The 21,706-nt window shown below is 48.8% G+C and overlaps 1 protein-coding gene across 4 annotated transcripts in view; it reads left to right on the top strand.

The window, feature by feature from the left end:
- PKN1 (protein kinase N1) overlaps positions 1–21,706 on the top strand; it is an 815,639-nt gene that overhangs the window by 573,003 nt on the left and 220,930 nt on the right. For all 4 annotated transcript variants that reach the window (XM_086961066.1, XM_086961076.1, XM_086961049.1 and 1 more), the window contains exons 11-13: positions 1,557–1,728; positions 7,944–8,055; positions 8,939–9,030. In XM_086961066.1, coding sequence (XP_086817192.1) covers positions 1,557–1,728; positions 7,944–8,055; positions 8,939–9,030 — 376 coding nt within the window. The remainder of the gene's footprint in view (positions 1–1,556; positions 1,729–7,943; positions 8,056–8,938; positions 9,031–21,706) is intronic.

The following is a 21,706-nucleotide window of genomic DNA, read 5'->3' as shown; positions in this document are numbered from 1 at the left end:
GAGTCATTAGCAATCACACACTACTAGTGAGGAACAACCAGTAATCCTATATTGTCGCAGCCAAGCATTTAAAAGATTTACTGCATGTAACCAACACTATGACGAACAGTGCACCAGCTTAATTATCATTATATACAGCAGTACTGCAGCCCTCATCTACCACCAGTTGCTGCCGCAATTTCCTGTGCCTGGGAGAGGGTTGGGCGCGCAGAATTTAGTGTTCAAATCATTACCTGAATTGGGTATTTGTGGCTGCCTCAGAAGAGTCTTTTAGCTGTAATTATCATGAATTGGTGTCCAAGGAGTCTCTATGGGTCCGCTGCAGCAGCAGTCTGCCGTGTATGCTTTGGGGCAATGATTGCAGCAATCGCCGATTTTACTAGCCAGCAGGCCTCAGTCCAGTATGATATTAGTGACAGTTGTGTTGCGCTTCTCTGGGTTCAGGGCATGCACTCCTGTCTTAGGGCCTCGTCGGTAGTGCATTGGACGGTACACTATCTGTGTGCCTCAATGCCTGTGGCCGTTCCGCCACCCAGCAACCAGAAAATTAATGGCGCCACAAAGCTAATTCAGGGCAGAGTGTGTGGGAATTGCAGCTTTGCGTCCATGATGTCTCTATGTAATTAATGCAGGCAGTTTCCTTAGCTGGTCTTCGCCGTGTCAGCGGGCGCCAGTGACAGCGGACCTCTGATACGGCCTGAACACCTCGTGGTCAGCCCGGCAGTCGCTTATCGCACTCAGCCCAGTATCAGTTCCATGCAAACTGGGACTTCCCGTTGGTGCAGAAAGAATCACTCGGCAGCAGCTCAGCGCGTTACAGTAGAGACGCCGCTTTCACGCCATCGATTCTCGGATCATTGGCCTCTGCAGCACCACGTTCCTTGCATCTGCATTTTCAACTGGGCAGGATAATTGATAGGATTAATACGCCGAGCAGCAGGGCCTCACTTCAGTGCGGCCATCTTGCCAGTGCGCCACCTAGTGCCCCCCTCTGTCATCTTTTATTGCCAATGAATTTTACTCAAATAAGACCAGCCTTATTGTATTTACAATTGTAATCTACTCTGAATACTTGTTTTCATTTATCTTGGTTGTCAACTGGTGTGTTTCATTCCAATGCTTGAGATGCTTTAATTTTTATGGATTATTTGTATTGTTAATCATGCAGCTCTAATGAATTGTCTGTTTTTATGTACTTTTATGATTCGCATTGTCCAAATCGAATAAAGTGATTCCTGAATGACTGTTTGTTTTAGTCTTATAGTAGGTATTTTTTTAGATTCTATCACCCTGTCAAATCCATCATCCATACCTTCTTCCTTTGAACAGGGGCAAGTTTGTCCCAGTTCAAACCACACTGACAAAGGTTCTCATTGCACTGTCTAGCTGTGTGTAAACTCATCCTCAGTGGGGTAGCATACTGAAAACAATGCCCCACATGTTTCCTATTATATATGTGAAATGTCAAGTATAAATGCTTTCCTGGCTACCTTGCTACGTAGTTCTTCTGGCTTGAGTGTGCATGAATAAAATGACTGTTACATATTCATTTGTAGGTAAAGCCTTCCTGCGTGCTCGCCAGATGAACATCGACATTGCTACATGGGTGCGGCTCCTTCGAAGAGCATTTCCCACTGCCAGTACTACAGGAACATACAGCCCTTCTGCTCAGATGCACCCTGGATTTATTTCTGATGGCCAGAACAGCATTTCGTCTTTCGCTTCAGGGTAAGATTCCTCTTAAATCTGTATGTGGTCTACCCTGGGGCCACAGAGAAGGCTGAATCAAGGAGGTGCCCTTGTGACTATATTGTAGAAAGGCTGTGTAGGAAAGTAGGATCTGCTTCTATGGTTACCCCCACTTTTTCCTTGATGTGATGCTGCTTTTTGACAAGTCTGACAGGGAGCCTGCTAATCAGGACCCCAGTCTATCTGCTTCCTCCCTAAACTGTTATGTTAGTACCTAGGTACAATGCCTGATTGGATACTGGAGTACCCTTATCAGTCCCTAGTATACGGTACACATGTACCCAGGGTATAGGAACCGCAGAGGTCTCCCATGGACTGAGGCTTGCATTATGCCACCCATGTTAGACCATGCAAAATGGAACGACAGGCCTGCCATTGCAGCCTGTGTAAGTTGGTGCTTGCACCACTTATTTAGATATAGGTATACTATATCTAAAGGTCACTGCACTTAAAACCTATAAGTCACCTTTATGGTAGTCCTTTGCAATCCTGAAGGCAGGGTGCAAGTGAGAGGGTGCCCCTGCATGAGCAGGACACCCCTGCTGCCTACAGAGTCCATTCTCCTTAGTTGTCAGTGAAGCAGCCATATACTACATAGAGGGGCACTGAGTAATAACGCGATGACCATCTCCAAAACTGCTGCAACGAATTGTATCATGTTTGGTATCAAACATGTTGGAATCATACCCCCACACCATAAAAGGTGCGGGAGGTATGATTCCAAGCACTGGAAGAGCCCTCCGTTAAGGTTCTCAGTGTTCCCGGTGCCGACCTTCTAGACCCGGACAGCAAAAAATGGTTGCTGCTGACCTGAGACACATTTCTGCCCTCCTGCTGCGGAGTTAAGCTTGAGCAGAGGAAGGTGGAACAATAGACATCCTGTCACAGGGAGGTGTGACCACCTCCCAGACAGGATTTAGTGTATTGGGACTGGGTGTGTGCGCTTGCCAGCTCCACAAAGTCTGCATGAGAGGCACACTTGGTATCCCCATGCATAGTCCAGTTCAAACCAGTTGTGGGAGCCATTGGCCCCCGATCTGGTGCGAAACTGGGCAAAGGACATGGGTGTAACCTCTGCACTGTCCAGACCCTCCCCTGAGATGGTTACCTGAATCTTCCCAATCCTTTCCCTAGGGTACTGAAGGCCTTTTCTGGGTGTAGGTCCCGAGATTCGTTGTGGGATGAGATTCAGATCACACACCACTTCTACTTCTACCGTCTGGGCACTCTGGACTTCGTTTGGGCCTGACTTCGTCTCACTTCCAGTCTGCTGCTTTTTCTGTGCATCATATAGGAACCTTCAAAGGCCTGTGAAGCATGAAGGACGCCTGACGACATCTCCCTTGGAGTGAAGGAGTCACTCCTCTGCATTCGCAGGCACCGCAACTAAGTCGACCGGTTTGGAGATCCTGAACTCCACTGGACTCCGTGGACTCTGCAACACAGGTGGTGGTTTTCCACAGCTCCTGATGCCTGCCCTACCCTCTCACCAAGTTTGAGGCCAGTATCCCATGTTGGGGTTGCAATAACCGAACCCCTGTGCAACGCATCCAACTTGCAGTTGCAAAGGCTTGTTGGCTTCCTTCCAATAAGTTCTTCGGGATCCAAGTAGCCCCAACCTCGAGCATCTCCAGTGGCCACAATCTTCAGCCACACCTCATCTTGTGCACTGTGGCATGCATCTTTTGGTGAGCTGCTGGAGGTCCTCTCCGATCTCCAGTGCCTCCGGCCTGTGGGTCGACTTGAGGGTCCCACTTGTTTCTGTTGGGCTCCCCTGATTGCTCGGAGCCAGCCCATACTCCCCTGCTGTTGGTGAGTCCCCTGGACCTTGGTGGTCCCGATGTTGCTTCTTCTTTGATTCCTGCATTGGTTGCATTTCCCAAGGCTTGTTGGTGCTCCCGCCAAGCACCAACCCCTCAGCACTAAACATCCTTATTGGGACCGCTCGTGCAGGGCTCCTGGTCCTCCTCTGTGTCGCCTGGTCCTCACAGCTGCAGAGTCAGGGTCCTCGTCATCCATCCTGCAACATCGACATCGCAGTGCATTTGTCTTCCAACTCTCCTTGTCACTTCTGAGTGAAATGGACTCTGTCCCCTCTGCTTGCAGGTACCTCTCTTCAAGAATCCATCCTCTGATTCCACCGGATACTTCTTTCTTCTTGTTATGTTATGTTATATGCACTTGTACCGCACACAGATACTCCGAGGAGTATCCCGGCGCGATCCTGATAAAAGTCAGAAACAGAGTTGAATAATAGAGCTAGAACAATAGAGTTTTCAGCTTTTTCTTAAAGATCGTAGGGTCTTTGACGCCCTTCAAGGCCAATGGCAGAGCATTCCATGCCTGCCCCGCCAGCCGGGCAAAAGAGCTCCCGCCAAGCCTTTGGCAATTAAATCGAGGAATCTGTGCCAAAAGTTGGGAAGAAGAATGCAGCAGTCTCGTTGTAATATAGAAGGCAAATCTCTTCTTTAAATAAATGGGACCCAGACCATGGAGGGCTTTGTGAGCAATGGATAATATTTTAAATTTTATCCGAGCCTCCGCCGGGAGCCAATGCAGAGATCGCAGATGAGAGCGCACACTGCACCTGCTGGAAAGACCTAGCAGGAGTCGGGCAGACGAATTTTGGATCACCTACAACTTATTCAGAATATAGCTTCCACAGTGGCACTTTCCTGAGGTCCTCCATTGGGTTAGACTGCGGTTTGAGACACCACTTCACGCTTATGCACCCAGCGTCCCTGGTGTGGGTAACGTGGGAACTAGGGTACCCACGAGTTGGCTGGCTCTCCAACCTTCTGTCTTTCACGGGGTTTCTTCAGGATCTACTGAGAAGAGTCCTTAATCTTTAAAAATCCAACCGCAACTTGCGCACAGAGTTGTACGGAGCACGCGGTTGTGTTTCCATACTGCACACGCTCTCCGTGGGGTCTCTGTCTACTCACCTTTGGTTGTTCCTTGGGGTCCCAGCTCTTCTACGTTCTCTCGACCCTGCCTTGATCTGAGTCGTGGTTCTTATACCACTTTCTTAGTATATGGTTTCGTCCCCCCTGTGGTCCACTGTGTATTTCGTGCCATTTACTGCGTTTCTTTGATAAAGTTTTGTGTGCATTGTGTTTATCTCCGTGTTGGACATATTGGATCATACTAGAGAGTAATTTATAATAAATACATATTTTTATAAATACTCGGTGTGGTTCTTTTTCACTTGGTCTATACTATAAGATTTTATTCTGGTAAAACAAGCTGCTTTACACCTCTTCTGGACTAAGCCTGGAGGCTGCTCTCCACAGCTACCACTTGGAGAGCTTTCTAACGTTGTCTAAGATCTCTTAAATCACCATAAGGGTTGTATGGACTGGTGCAAGATGCCCACTTACATTAGTGGACATCGTATACCAGGCCTGCTTCTCACAGGCTGTTTGAGTGTATGGCCATGTGTGGCTTCCTTTTTGGGGGTTCTTTGTGGGACCGGATATCCTCAAGCTGTAAGCAGCTGATTAAGATGCTGCTGAAAAAGTTTCCATCCACCACAGTGGCAGTTGTTGATCCTTGGCCATACTGGCAGTAAAAAAAATCACTATAATGTCTGAAAAGCTGAGGTTTATCCATCAAAGTGGTAATGTTTGAGAGGATTCTTTTGTGGAAATTCTTCTAATGTCCATGTATGATGGTTGAAGTTTTGACATGGGAAATGGATTCCTGAATTTCAGGTACATTATCTGCATCCACATGATGAGGCTGCTACCATGCCCGAGAGCTGTTTCCAGGCATGCAAAAGACACTTTACAAAACTTTTTATGAAAGTGGGTCTTCTTCATAGTGGTAACTTATTCAAACATGGTGGTGAATTTGCCGCTTTAGATGATTGAGCTGCTGCCAGCTCCATGTGTTAAAATAGTTATCCCAAATATAATTTTGCTGAAATTTATTTTTTAAACTTTTTTTGCAGTAACTGTGCTTTACTGTGTATTCTATTGTTTTGACGTAGCCATCTTTTTATAAAGTCCGACCTGTCCATAACATTTTATTTACAAAGTAAAAAAAAAATATTTTAACAGTTTTAAAAAAAGTTTCTCATGTATATATAATGCATAGTTTTGTTAGTGATTGCAAGCCCTTATGTGTCTTATTTCCAATAGCATACCTATTCTTTCAACATTCTTTCCACATTCTTTCCAATACATACTCTAAGCAACCTATTTTGAAGGTAGTATTGCTAAAGATATTTTGTTTTTCTTTCCTTTTTTTATTTACTATTCACTTTTAAAACGATAATGATCTAAAATCAGATATTAAAAATCTTAAAATATTTTCAGTTTACGGTTAGTTAATAAATCTAACGAAACTGAGTTATTCGATTTGGAAAAAAATATTTTTGACAAAAGTTTTTTTTTTTAATGTCCTACTGGTCAAGGCTAAAATTTGCGTAAGATTGTATGAAGGTTGAGGTTATTGTGAACGATGTTTTGCTAAATATTTTTTTACAAAATGTATTTAGGAAAATGATTTTGTCACATGCTAATCACCCACCATTTTACCCCACCTTGGTGGAACTGGAGATGTCTCATTGGACAGGGCACACACTAAATAAGGATATCTAAATTGGCTGGCAAACCAACCGGAGCAGGAGATGGCGGATGCAAAAGTTAGGATGCAGTTTTTTTCAGCGAATCCTCCGTTACTGCCTTCCTCTACATGTGTCCTTGGTGCTATTTGAACGTCACCCCAGATACCAAAGGTTATGTTATTTCCCCTCACCTCGCTCGCTAATGTCCTGTTTCAGTGGAGTGTGGTGAAGAGAAACTGTTGCCTTAAGGGATGGCATGTTCAAATGTACCCTCTCGTCGGAAAAGATTTAGGCACTGAGGCAAAAAAAAAAAAAACTCTGTTGCATTTCTTCACCCCATTTAATCATTTAATGGGCTCTTGTAAATAAAGCTTATTTCTAAAATTTCCCTGAGCATCCCTGTGCTGCCATATAAAAGTTTATTCTTGCCTGCTAATTTCTGACTTCCCCTTCGTAAGGCCAAGCCTGTACTCATGTGAACTCTAGACCTGTGAATTTGTTACAAGAGACAATCTAAAGCATAGCAATCGTTCTGTGTGCCCAGATGTCAACTTCTAGGGTCTACCTAAGGATTTAGGCTTTCCTCTTTAAGGTTTGTGGAGTAAATCCCTCTGACATTTGATTGGCTTAGGTACTTCTCATGTTAGTCCGTCTGTGCCCCGATTGGCCCTGCAAGAAGCTCTCTGTCCATCTGGGCACTCGCAATTGTTCTGTCTCACAGGGATAGGTGCAAAGATTAAGTTTGGTTCTAAGATGCCCAACACATGTATAGGCTGCTTGGACAGGAGTAAGAGTGAGGGGCCTGTCTGTGTTTTCAATGTTAAATTAATTGTAACTCTCCGCTCTTTAGAAAAGGCTCTCTATAGCATCTCTTACTGGGGTTTATTCTGTCTCAAGGAAAACATGGTCAAAACCCACAGAAGAGGTCAAAAGACTGCAACAATCCTACGGCCTGACTTCACTAAGCTCATGTGCAAACTGCTTGAGCACTCCCATTAAACAACCAAGGCCTTGCCTATTGCTCAGATGACCACCTGTGAACCTCCAGGATGGTTCAGTGACCATTGCCTATGGCCACAGTGGACCTTTAGGCTATGCTCCTTTTAACACATCTATTGGAGACATGTTAGGAGGTGCAGCTGTTTTTCTGGTTGGGAAAACTAGCCTAATCTTTAATTGGTAAAGTGGGAGTCCAGTCACTCTTCCCTGAAGACAATGAGTAGAAAATGCAGAAAGCAGACAAGATTGCTCTTTGTCATGGCTTACCGAGGTAGGTTCTAGACAGTCATATCCATCCAGATTTTTCAGGCAGCCTCAAACTTTGTAAAATTATTTCCTTTCAAATTCACTGTGTGTACATTTGTGTTATGTGAAATACTTAATCTGGGATTGAGAGTCCTCTCTTTTCTTTCTCCATAGTGCTAGCTGGAAAAAAGCAATCTCAGATAGAAATAAGCCAGATCGAGACATTGAAAACTGTCGTCAACATGATTTATAATAGCAAAGATGACCACCAGGCTTAGTGTGGAATTAGCATGTATCTTTTCCCAGGAACTTAGTTGTTTTGATGGATGACCATATGCTCAAACCATCATGCCTTTTATTTTAAATCTCTTGTTCACAGCGATATTGCAATTGAGAAATTGAACCTGGATGCTGAGACAACACCACAGAAACAAGATCAAGAGCACAGTAATGAAGAGGGAAACATCGACACACCCAGGAGGCTTTCATGGGTGAGACTGTAGACAGGACTCTTGATTGCAGCTTTTCCATTGGGGAGTTTGTCGTATGTGTGGGCAGACAGGCTGGGTGGATGGCAGCATCGGTGGAGGGCATGATGGTACGCAAAAAAGCTGGATTGTATGCAAGTACCTTGATAACGAGATTGAGCACAGTGTTTCTTCAAGAATACATGACGTGTTTGAACACACATGCTCCATATCATGGCACTGTGCATATGGGATGATTTAAGATTCCCAGTATATTCTCAGCATTGGGCACACATGTAATGAATTCACTTGATTGACTATCCAGCTCAATATGATACTAATAGGTGGCTTGCTATCATGCATCGACATCCACTGGCTGTTTTGATTGTGGTGATGGTTTTGTGATTTAATTTCATGTAATAAAATCAGCCTCTTCCAGTGGTATGAGCCTGTATGTGGACAGTTGCAGTGTCTCGCCTCGAGATTTTCACAGCAAGGAGCATGATTAGTAGTTGTAGAGGAGGAGGAGTAGTACACTTGCAGGGGATCTGGCATTCCTCTCCCTTGTTCTTCATGCTCCTAAGCCGAATGTGATTACCATGTGTACAACAGTAATTTGAGTTTTATGCACTGTGAAAGATCTGTGTGAATGTTTATCCATAGACCAAGGAAGGATTGTGAGGTAAGTGAGAGTTCGAGACAATGTAGGATCTCCCTAGTTTGTTCATGTGCTAGGTTTACATATGTGGTGTGTTGCAGAATCACAGCTGACATTTGTCTAGTGTACTGCAGGTGGGTTGAAAGGCCAACAGCACAGAATAGGGAATAGAAGTCTGTCGCAATGAATGAGAATGAGGAAGGGGCTTGTAGCTACCGGCTTATTTAAGCTGATCTATATCTTTTTCAGAACGACAAAGTGGTGGGACTTGAGCCATTTACCCAAGTGGAGTTGGTGTCGGAGCGAGACAACAAAGGGTCTGCTAGTAACTCTTTGCAACGGTAAGGCTTCGTCAAGTGACCTGCATTCACCCTCTGCCCTTACAATCAGTGCAATGGCTACTAATATGTTAGTGGAAGGATGGATGTTACAAGACCAGGCATTTTCCTGCCCCAATTCCATACTCTTTAACCATATCTCTCAACCTTAATGTTTCCCTCGAGATTAGATTGGTCACCATCCCTTCCCTCTTTCAGAAAAAAGCAAACTAGTCTGAAATGGGCACTCTACTCCCCCAGCCTATTTCCCCCCTCTCTTGCTTTAGTTTTGATATACAAGTACTGCCCCATCCTCCTCCCATCTTCCCCATTCCCTATTTCATGAAGTTTTGATGATCCATGTTATTTTAGGATCCTAATTGATAGCCTCTTAAATAGTCACAACTGCTTCTGGATTTAGTAACTATATATATATATATATATATATTTCAACACTATAAGAAAAGATACAAGAATCTTAAAACGAGAAAAGAGGAAAAAAGACACCAGAGCCGAAAAAACACTTAACATTAGATTGGATGAACTTGCTACAAAGCAACAGAGATAGAATTATGACAGAATCCGGGAAAGGATTAAAAAAGAAACAATGTACTAACCTCTTTAAAAAGTCTTTAAAGTAAATAACTGAACCGATAAAGCTACCCAATAGGAAATAATAATAAGGGAGAGTGTAAGACCATGACATGTAAATGACAATCTAAGAATATTCATGTTTTTATTTCATGTAGACCCCATATCCCACAATGCCTCTTTATGGGCCAATTGGCAATTGCATACAAGTTGGAAATGGAAGATGGACCAAACTAACCGTGATCAAGACTGTGATGGCCGTAACGCGTTGGTTGGTGGGCATAAAAAAATAAATCAGCCTTAATATATATCCCTGGAGTGCGATTCACTTTTTGTAAGTGTGTGTGTGTGTGTGTGTGTGTGTGTGTGTGTGTGTGTGTGTGTGTGTGTGTGTGTGTGTGTGTATATATATATATATATATATATATATATATATATATATATATATGTATATTTGCCCCAGTATTGGAACTTTCATAGATTCCCATGCTTTGTATCATTCCCCCGTCGTCAGAATGGGAGCCTCGGTAAATAAAAAAAATACCATCGCAGTAAGTACAAAAGAGAAAACTAGGCCTAGGCTGTGAGAAGTTGGCCCGATATGCAGTGTTCACTATTCTAGTGACCACTATGCATCGGTCCAAACGACCCTTATGGTGATTGGTTGTAAGTCAACCTCAGACCAGCTATCCTAGTAGCGTGGATACGAGCAGTCTTCGGGCTAAACTCTAGAGGGCGTGTTAAGCCAGCTTTTATACCATCACATACCCCTTGAACACCAAGTGAAAGGACACCACACAAGTGTTATGAAAATAAACAGTATATTTATTAGAATCACAACAGCCCTGTACTCTTTATGAGGACAGGGTACTAAGCACAGAACAAAACTCTTAGGAAAATACTTCAAGTGCACAATCAATACAAGTGCCCGAGGGCACGGAAAGTTTAGTGGTCTCGGGCGGACCCGATAAGGCAAGTCTGAAGCGAGGGACTCAGGACCCTTAAGTAAGGAGGCTATGCGGGCACCGAAATGCCGGAGTTACCTAGCCACCAGGGCTGCGGCTGCACAAGTCTTACAGGCGTCGGGGGTCTTCGCTGACGAGCCAGGAGCCGGAAGGAAGGAGTTGCTGGCCGGCGACCAGTGAAGAATAGTTCGTAGAGATCCAAGCCTGGATCAGAGATCGATGATACCTGAAAGCAGAGGGGACCAAGTTCGTACTACTAGCCAGTAGTCAGAGGGTACCAGGAAGGCACCGGATGGCCGTCACCTCGACTAGGTGAGTGGGCGACGCTAGGCTCTGCAGTCTCACGGACCAGGAGGCGTTGTCGGTGACCAGGATGGAGGTGCGAGCTGTCCCACGAAGGTTGATGCTGTCGGCGTCGCTGGGCCCAGGATTGGGGCAACAAGCCTTGGCAGATTTCAGGGCCACGTGGTGGGCCTAAAATGGCGTCTTGAGTGGACCAGGAGGGTCCGGGGTGCTCCTCTCGGAAAAGGGAGCAAAGGCCGGTCTGGAGCAACCAGACCAGCAGCGTTGGTTGTCGGATGTCGTCAAGGAGATCACAAGCCAGCGGCTAGTGATCGGACAACGTGCTGAGCGGCGAGCAGAAGGGCCCCACGCAGATCGTGGAGATGCTGGGAGGCTGCACTTCGGTGCTGGAGCTGCTCAGGATCGGGGCTTCTCGGACCCCAGAGCACTCACCAGAGGATTCCTTCGGTGGTCGTGCTGGATTAAGAAAGCGTGCAGGTTTTGATGATGGCCGGTCCCTCGAGGTCTCGTCGCACCCACAGATCTCAGCTGAGATGACGATGTGGGTAGAGGTCAGAGGTGCCAGGGAAGCCGGTTCTCGTCGAGCTGGGTCGTCGGATTCCTGAGGAAGGACTTGCAGCAAACCGCAGAGTTCTTAGATGGTGCCTGCGGATGCAGGGTGACTACTCCTTAGCCACAAGGGAGAAATCTTGAGAAGAGTCTCGAATGTCCTTTCGTAGAAAGTAGTTCTTGATTCAAAGATGATCTAATCTGGAAGGGTCCCCGCTCCGGCCTTTATCCTAAAGAAAGGGGTGGGTACATGACTAGGTCCTGCCCTAGGGGTGGGACCAGGAAGGGGGGTAGTTACACCCCTCTCCCCCTGCTGGACTTTCCCCAGGTCAGGGGCTGCGCCCCTGGAACTGGTTCTAGCCAGCAGATGCGTAGTGAGCACCGGGGTGCCACTCCGCAGTCACCTTCTCGCAAAGCCCTACCTACCCAGAATACACAAACCCTGTCTGGGATGGTGCGAACACCGCCCCTGACAGGAAACTCTTTGTCCAAGCTCTCCTCGCTGGAAGGACTCCCAGCAGCAGGAGGTCAGACTCGTGTCTGTGGTGGCAGCATCCATTTTGTGGAGCTGAGGCTTCAGTTAACTTTAACCGGGGTTCACAGTTACGTACATGTCATGTCCCTCTAGAAGGGCGGAATGCTAACCTCGTCGCCAGAATTGGTGAGGGGGCAGCATCCCGATTCGTATGACACCTTACTCGACATGTCTTGATAACGCTATACCGAAGTTACCGTTATGATACGCGTTATCATGGAACATCCATTGGGTCTTGGTTCCGCAAGCTGCAACCGGGCTCGGCTCGTGCCAGAGCCCAATTCACACGATTCCCCGCACTCTGCCTTCAGGATTGTCAAGGCCTGCTATTGGAGTGACTGATAGGAACTCGGGTGTCCATTTTAAGGTTAGGTATAGGGATACTATACCTACAGCAACGGGCAAGTACGCCACGTGGCCCCAGCTGTCGTGCAGCCAGTTTTGTCAGTTTTAGATGGCCATCCAGGGGTGGCATAATACATGCTTCAGCTCCTGGTAGGCCCTGGGTACACCGATGCCCTGAGTTACAGGGTCTGACAAGGTGGCCCAGTACCAATTGGAAATGTACCTAAGGTACATGGAATCCATTTTAGAGAGAGAGCAGTAGGCCTGGGGTCCTGATTGGCAGGGCCCCAGGTCAACTAAGTCGGAAAACCAGCAAAACACCAGGCAAAAAAATCGGGGGTAACCATAGTCAGGTATCTACCTTCCTACACTACCCCTCCCCCCCCCCCCCAAATGAAAGGAGATAAGGCTATCCTTGTCCAGGTAAGCCTATATTGCCTGAGTGGCCATATGAGGTGGTACATGCACTGGCATGGTTACCCCCTGTATCATGGTCCACTAAGCAACCCCTCACCCTAAGGGTATCTGAGGGTCTCCACCATAGGGAATCACTACCTGTGGCGTGCTTTGGCAAAGTAAAAGGCTGGTGTGGGAATGGAGTACTGAAGTGAGACTCCACTACTGTTGGACTCAACTTCCTCCAATCACTATCCACCATATGTGCCTTTCTTTCCAGTACTGAGTTGCTATGAGCTCTCAGGGTCAACCTCTCGCTACCTAAAGCTGGAGGCTGAGTCCCTCTGTTTGGCTTACTGGAGGGACAGGTCAGGTTTGGGGTTTTTAGGCCCCAGGTTTGGCTGTGCCCAACAGTGTCCAGCTGTGGGAGTTCCCTAACTAAGTTTAAGGGGGATCCCTCAGGAGTGTGTTTTATTTTCACTTGGCTAGGACTACTAGCTTCAGTGATCCTAATCTGCTGATTGGGAAATTCCTTTGGACAGGGGGCCCTTTGGGGTCCACCACTGGCCTCCCTGACCTCTACGGCCCTGGGCTGACTGAGGCAGGGTAGAGAGGGGCAGGTTACCTGCTCCAGACTGGGTCCCACCTGGGAAGGGTCCACTGTCATCAGGGGCTCTGCCAGGCTAGGCCTGACTACCTCTGGGGCAGTTCCTTCACCAGGGGTAGAGTCAGTTCCCTGAGGAGGCTGGCTCTCACCTAGTGTCTGGGAGGGGGAAGACTTTTCTTCCTCCTCAATGCTCTCTGTTTGAGTGGAGTGATCCATTGTTTCAGGCTTCACAACACTATTATCGGTCTGAGTTTGAGCTGTGGCTCAGTTTGGGTTTGGGCCGTGACCATCACAGCCTTGCCAACCTGTTCAGGAAAGGCATCTTTCTGGGATAGGGCCGTGACTGGCACAGCCCTCCTGACCTGTTCAGGGAGGACTTCTGGGACTGGGGCTGTGGCTATCACTGCCCCACTAACCTTACCATGGAGGTTTACCATTTTAAAATGGGTTTCTTGCTCTACCTCAGCCCAGGCTGAGGTCTCTAAATCATTCCCCAGTAGGCAATCTACAAGTCAAGTCAAGTAAAAAAAATTATATAGCGCGCTACATACCCAGAGGGTCTCAAGGCGCTTGAAGAAGGATGGGGAATTATTTGTCAAATATCCACGTTTTAAGTTGCTTTCTGAATGCTAGGTGGTTCTGAGTAAGGCGAAGGTGAGTGGGAAGTGAGTTCCAGGTTTTAGCTGCTAGGTAGGAGAAGGATCTACCTCCCATGGTGGTTTTGTTGATGCGAGGCACAGTGGCAAGGGCTTGGTTGGAGGATCGTAGCTGGCGGGAGGAGGTGTAGAAGGACAGTCGTGTGTTGAGGCATTCAGGTCCGGTTTCGTAGAGTGCTTTGTGTGCGTGGGTAAGGAGCCGGAAGGTAATCCTCTTATTGACGGGGAGCCAGTGGAGGTTCTTCAGGTGATCAGAGATGTGTTCTTTGCGCGGGATGTCTATTATGAGCCTGGCTGAAGCGTTCTGGATGCGTTGGAGTTTTCTCTGGAGTTTAGCGGTGGTACCGGCGTAGAGGGTGTTTCCGTAGTCCAGTCGGCTCGTGACCAGGGCGTGGGTGACTGTTTTTCTAGTTTCGGTGGGAATCCAGCGAAATGTTTTTTTGAGCATGCGAAGAATTTTGAAGCAAGATGAAGAAACGGCGTTGACTTGTCTGTTCATCGAGAGTGAGGAATCCAGGATGACGCCCAGTTTCCGTGCGTGGTCCGTCGGGATGGGTGCTTTTCCAAGGGCCTCTGGCCACCAAAGAGTCGTCCCAGGCGGAGGGGGAGGTGCCTAGGATGAGGACTTCTGTTTTGTCTGAGTTTAGTTTCAGACGGCTGTGCTTCTTCCATTCTGCAACTTCTTTCATTCCTTCATGCAGGTTGGTTTTGGCAGTGTTAGGGTCTCTGGTGAGTGATAGGATCAGTTGAGTGTCGTCGGCGTAGGAGATGATGTTGAGGTTGTGTTGGCGTGCGATGACCGCGAGGGGGCTCATGTATACGTTGAAGAGGGTGGGGCTGAGTGAAGATCCTTGAGGTACACCGCAGATGACTTCAGTGGCCTCTGACTTGAATGGTGGAAGGCGGACTCTCTGGGTTCTTCCGGTGAGGAACGAGGTGATCCATTCCAGTGCTTTTCCTTGGATTCCGACGTTTCTGAGGCGTTGTACAAGGGTGCTGTGACAGACCGTGTCGAAGGCTGCGGAGAGGTCGAGGAGGATGAAGGCGACTGTGTCTCCATTGTCCAGTAGAGTTCGAATATCGTCTGTTGCTGCGATGAGGGCGGTTTCAGTGCTGTGTTTGGCTCGGAAGCCGGACTGTGAGGAGTCGAGGGATTTGTTGGTTTCGATGAATGCGGCGAGCTGGTTGTTGACCGCTTTCTCGATGACTTTGGCCGGGAAAGGAAGGAGTGAGGTAGGGCGGTAGTTTTTGAGTTCGGTGGGGTCAGCTGTGGGTTTTTTCAGGAGGGCGCTGAGTTCGGCATGCTTCCAGCTTTCCGGGAAGATTGCGGAGTTGAAGGAGCAGTTGATGACGTCTCGGAGGTGCGGTGCTATGATGGAGTCTGCTTTGTTAAAGATGTGGTGAGGGCATGGGTCTGTGGGGGATCCTGAGTGGATGGAGTTCATCAGACGGATGGTGTCCTCAGTGGAGATTGGCTTCCAGTCCTTGAGGATGTTCAGGGGGGGTGGGGGTCCTGCAGGGGGTAGGGTGGGTTTGTCTTTGGGTTGGTTGTCAAAGCTGTTGTGGATGTCTGCAATTTTGTTGTGGAAGAATAAGGCTAGGGAGTCGCAGAAGGCTTGAGAGGGGGTGATGTCGTTGGAGTTGGCTGAGGGGTTGGTAAATTCCTTGACGATGTTGAATAATTCTTTGCTGTTGTGGGCGTTGTTATCTAGACGGTCCTTGAAAGCGGCTTTTTTGGCATTCCGGATCAGTTGGTGGTGTATGCGGGTGGCGTTTTTGAAGGCGTCCTTGGTGCTGGTGGTTGGGTCTTTTTTCCAGGCTTTCTCAAGGGATCGACAGAGTTTCTTGGATTTCTTAAGATCCTCGTTGAACCAGGGAGCCTTCTTGCTGCCTAGTTTGATTTGTCGTTTTTTCAGTGGTGCTAGGATGTCTGCGCTGTTGGATAACCATTGGGTGAGGTTGGTGGCTGCTTGGTCTGGGTTTGAGGAGTGGGCTGGGGGGTTTTGAAGAAGAGAAGAGGAGATCTGGTCGATGGTGATTTTATTCCAGTTTCTTTGCAGAGTGGGTTGGGGGTGGTTGTTGGATGTGGGCTTGTTGTAGGTAAAGTGAACGCAGCTGTGGTCAGTCCAGAGGAGAGCTGTGGTGTGGCTGAAGGAGACATGTTTGCTGGAGGTGAAGATAGGGTCGAGTGTGTGACCTGCGATGTGGGTGGGGTTAGTGACAAGTTGTTTAAGTCCGAGGTTGGCGAGGTTGTCTAGAAGGGTGGTGGTGTTGCGGTCCTTGTTCTTTTCAAGGTGAAAGTTGAGGTCTCCCAAAAGGATGTAATCTTCGGAGGGGAGCGCGTGTGGAGTGATGAAGTCCGTGATGTCTTCACTGAATTGTGCGCGGGGTCCTGGTGGCCTGTAAAGGAGGGTGCCTCTGAGTGTGGTCTTGGGGTCGATGTGGATCTGGAAGTGAAGGTGTTCAGTGTTGGCGAGATTGATGTCTGAGCTGGTTGAGATGCGGATGGATTTCTTATGGACGATAGCGAGGCCTCCACCTGTGTGGCCGGTACGGTCCTTGCGAATGATCTTATAGCCTTCCGGGATGGCGATGGTGATGTCTGGGGCTGAAGTGGCGTTCATCCATGTTTCTGTTAGGAAGGCGACGTCCGGAGAGATGGTGTCTAGTAGATTCCAGAGGTCAATGGCATGCCTGTGGACCGAGCGGTTGTTGAGCAGGATGCATTTTAGGTGGTTGGGGTCGGATGTCTGTTGTGTGTTCTTGGATGAAGAGTTGTTCTTGGTGCCGTCGAACTTGCAGGAGTTGCAGGAAAAGGGTCCATGGGTGTGTCCGGGAGCAACTTGGATGCAGTTGGGGGAGCGGTCGGGGTTAAGGGCTAGGAGGGTAGTGGCATCGTAAGTAATGCGGGAGGGGTGGGCATTACGAGGACCAGGGGGTCTGGCGCTGGGCGCGGTCCAGGCGCGGACGGGCGTAGACGGCTTACCTTTGGCGCACCTTCGGCGCGGCCGTAGCGCGTGGACGCTGCGCGTGGGGGCATTGGCCATAAATGGAAGATGGAGGGGGCGGAGCGTGGGAGGGTGAGCTGGGAGGCGTTAGCGAAGGGGGAGGGACGGGCTGCAGGCACAACAAAATGGAGGGCTTCCAAACAACAACATGACGCTATGCGAGGGCAAAGTAAATGCACCAAAACAAATGCGATCAGTCAGAACAGCGGCGCTATGCACACAGGTAGCAAATAATATAAAAAATCCTGAGATGGACAACAGCAGTAATAGCACAATACGCCTGAGACAATATCTGCACTAAACTGCTATCAACTACGCAAATGCGGAGCGCTACGCGGTGGAATGGGCGCTTAATCACGAGAGAGTAAAATGCCAAATGAAAGATATAGCCAGTGAATGAAATAGTCAGCGCTACGATACCGCAGTGGCGCTTGTAGGTCGGGAGGTGAGCAAGGAGCAACCGCTTCGCAGGGAGTTCAGCTGGTCACAGGGGCTTCTCAGCCGAGTGCTTCCAAGTGCTTCGTGGGTGGGAGGGTGAGCTGGGAGGCGTTCGCGAAGGGGGAGGGACGGGCTGCAGGCACAACAAAATGGAGGGCTTCCAAACAACAACACGACGCTATGCGAGGGCAAAGTAAATGCACCAAAACAAATGCGATCAGTCAGAACAGCGGCGCTATGCACACAGGTAGCAAATAATATTAAAAATCCTGAGATGGACAACAGCAGTAATAGCACAATACGCCTGAGACAATATCTGCACTAAACTGCTATCAACTACGCAAATGCGGAGCGCTACGCGGTGGAATGGGCGCTTAATCACGAGAGAGTAAAATGCCAAATGAAAGATATAGCCAGTGAATGAAATAGTCAGCGCTACGATACCGCAGTGGCGCTTGTAGGTCGGGAGGTGAGCAAGGAGCAACCGCTTCGCAGGGAGTTCAGCTGGTTTGGTGACACTGCCACTCTTTTGTGACCAGTGACACCTCCCCAGCTGAGATTTACCACTGCTATGGGATGATCTCTCTGCACTCCATCAATGTTCACTACCTGGTATGTGGCACCAGGCATAAGTTGCCTTGAGGGGACTAGGCTCTCAGCCACCATGGTGATGCTAGCCCCTGTGTCTCGGTAGGCCTCAACTTTTGAACCATTGATGAGGGGATTCTGTCTGTACCTGCCCAAAGTGTTGGGACAGGCTGTGAAGTTGGCAAACCCCATGCCAGTCTCACAGACAAGAGTATCTAAGTCAGGGGATCTGGTTAGGCCAGAGTCCCCAGGCACTCCCAAAGAAAATGCACCCAGATTCTTGGGGGCACTTCCACCACCTGGGGGATTACTACTAGTAGTAACAGGAGGCTGGGAAGCTTTATTTGGGGGTATGTTATCCTTATTGTTGATGGCCTTGAGACAATTGCTGTCAGTTTTGTAATGGCCCACCTGTTTGCAGGTGTGACAATAAGGTTTCTTATGGGTTTTGGGAGAAGTTGGGGACCCACCCTTTTCAGAGGAATTTTGGGGCCCTGTGGTTTGATCAGAAGATTTATTCCCACCCTTCTCTGGAGGCTTGGTCGATTCCTTCTTTTGGTCACCACCCTGGTTCTTCGGCCTGACCCTGGTTCTGACCCATTTGTCCGCCCTCTTACCCAATTCTTGTGGAGAGGTCAGATCAGAGTCTACCAGGTGCTGGTGTAATAACTGGTTCTGACAATTACTTAAGATTTGTTCTCATAATTAGATTGTACAATCCTTTAAAATCAGTAACCTTACTTCCCAGTAGCCAGCCTTCAAAAGCCTTAGTGGCACAATCGACAAAGTCAGACCAGTCCTGAGACTGAGTTTTCTGGGTATCCCTGAACAGCAACCTGTACTGCTCAGTGGTTAAGCCGAACCCATCAATCAGTGTGTTCTTCAGGACCTGGTAATTGTTAGCGTCCTCAGCTCTAGTAGTGAGGAGCTTATCTCTACCTTTACCTTCAAAGGAGATCCACAAGATAGCTGCCCACTGACTCTTGGGGACGCACTGTACAGTGCAGGCCCGCTCCAAAGCAGTAATCCATTTGTGGATGTCATCCCCTTGCTTAAAGGGGGGCACTATCTTATTCAGGTGCTTAGTGTCTAAACTCCTGGGTTCCCGTGGGGGAATGCTGCCACCAGTGGGAATCGTCCCACTCAATTCTTGCTCTCTAGCAAAGGCGAGTCTCTCTTTGGCTAGGGCAAGTTCTTCCCTTTCGATCCGCAGATTGACTTCCCGCTCCTTCGCTTCGTACACTCTCCTCTGAGGGGATGTCATCCCTCTTCGAGCAGAGCCTCGAGAGCCATTGGTTCGAACGGATCTATTAGAGCCTCTCGACAGAGACCTAACTCGTCCATTCCCAATGTTAAGCTGGCCCGAGAGAGGCCCCAGGAGTCTCCTGGTACCATTCTTGTGCCGGCTTAAGTTGTCCTGGGTTAGCTGGCTAACTATGACTGGACCTTTGTCTGCCTCGTCCCCAGATGTCTCTGGCTCCTCGTCCTCCTCTTCGCCTTCTGCGGAGAGATGGATAAGGTCAGGGTCACCTCGGGTTCCCTCGAGGGGGGGCGCATATCCACTTCTGGATGAGAAGGGTCGGTGTTACCCGCCCTCCTTGCATCATAAGTCTCCAAGAGACCAATCAGAAACGGAATGGTAGGGTTTGCACCCTGTTTTAACTTCCGAGATGTACAGATCTGTCGCATCTCTTGGAAGCTAACTGCAGCATATCTGGAGGTGACCTGTGGAAGGTCGACTGACTCAAGGGGAGACTCAGAGTTTCCTCCTTTGTCAGACATGCTGCTTCTAGTGTGGTGTAAGTGATGCACTTACCTACACTATATGTTTGCCTACTGATCCCTTGCTAAGAGTTGTAGCCAAGGTGTGCTAAGCTTGCGGAGCTACAACAGCTGGTTCAGTAGAACTCAGAGTATTCTAAGCTAAGTTATATGTACCTGGAGTACTTATGCGATCTTTCACAAGATATTCTTAGGATACGCGTGGTAACACAACAGCAAGCTCAAATCCCAACCGCTGCTCACCAATGTGAGAAGTTGGCCCGATATGCAGTGTTCACTATTCTAGTGACCACTATGCATCGGTCCAAACGACCCTTATGGTGATTGGTTGTAAGTCAACCTCAGACCAGCTATCCTAGTAGCGTGGATACGAGCAGTCTTCGGGCTAAACTCTAGAGGGCGTGTTAAGCCAGCTGTTATACCATCACATACCCCTTGAACACCAAGTGAAAGGACACCACACAAGTGTTATGAAAATAAACAGTATATTTATTAGAATCACAACAGCCCTGTACTCTTTATGAGGACAGGGTACTAAGCACAGAACAAAACTCTTAGGAAAATACTTCAAGTGCACAATCAATACAAGTGCCCGAGGGCACGGAAAGTTTAGTGGTCTCGGGCGGACCCGATAAGGCAAGTCGGAAGCGAGGGACTCAGGACCCTTAAGTAAGGAGGCTATGCGGGCACCGAAATGCCGGAGTTACCTAGCCACCAGGGCTGTGGCTGCACAAGTCTTACAGGCGTCGGGGGTCTTCGCTGACGAGCCAGGAGCCGGAAGGAAGGAGTTGCTGGCCGGCGACCAGTGAAGAATAGTTCGTAGAGATCCAAGCCTGGATCAGAGATCGATGATACCTGAAAGCAGAGGGGACCAAGTTCGTACTACTAGCCAGTAGTCAGAGGGTACCAGGAAGGCACCGGATGGCCGTCACCTCGACTAGGTGAGTGGGCGACGCTAGGCTCTGCAGTCTCACGGACCAGGAGGCGTTGTCGGCGACCAGGATGGAGGTGCGAGCTGTCCCACGAAGGTTGATGCTGTCGGCGTCGGTGGGCCCAGGATTGGGGCAACAAGCCTTGGCAGATTTCAGGGCCACGTGATGGGCCTAAAATGGCGTCTTAAGTGGACCAGGAGGGTCCGGGGTGCTCCTCTCGGAAAAGGGAGCAAAGGCCGGTCTGGAGCAACCAGACCAGCAGCGTTGGTTGTCGGATGTCGTCAAGGAGATCACAAGCCAGCGGCTAGTGATCGGACAACGTGCTGAGCGGCGAGCAGAAGGGCCCCACGCAGATCGTGGAGATGCTGGGAGGCTGCACTTCGGTGCTGGAGCTGCTCAGGATCGGGGCTTCTCGGACCCCAGAGCACTCACCAGAGGATTCCTTCGGTGGTCGTGCTGGATTAAGAAAGCGTGCAGGTTTTGATGATGGCCGGTCCCTCGAGGTCTCGTCGCACCCACAGATCTCAGCTGAGCTGACGATGTGGGTAGAGGTCAGAGGTGCCAGGGAAGCCGGTTCTCGTCGAGCTGGGTCATCGGATTCCTGAGGAAGGACTTGCAGCAAACCGCAGAGTTCTTAGATGGTGCCTGCGGATGCAGGGTGACAACTCCTTAGCCACAAGGGAGAAATCTTGAGAAGAGTCTCGAATGTCCTTTCGTAGAAAGTAGTTCTTGATTCAAAGATGATCTAATCTGGAAGGGTCTCCGCTCCGGCCTTTATCCTAAAGAAAGGGGTGGGTACATGACTAGGTCCTGCCCTAGGGATGGGACCAGGAAGGGGGGTAGTTACACCCCTCTCCCCCTGCTGGACTTTCCCCAGGTCAGGGGCTGCGCCCCTGGAACTGGTTCTAGCCGGCAGATGCGTAGTGAGCACCGGGGTGCCACTCCGCAGTCACCTTCTCGCAAAGCCCTACCTACCCAGAATACACAAACCCTGTCTGGGATGGT

This window comes from Lissotriton vulgaris, chromosome 1_1 (assembly GCF_964263255.1).
Source record: "Lissotriton vulgaris chromosome 1_1, aLisVul1.2, whole genome shotgun sequence".
Classification (NCBI taxonomy): Eukaryota; Metazoa; Chordata; class Amphibia; order Caudata; family Salamandridae; genus Lissotriton; species Lissotriton vulgaris.
Note: the sequence above shows the minus strand (reverse complement) of the source record. Positions and strands in the feature narration are given on the sequence as shown.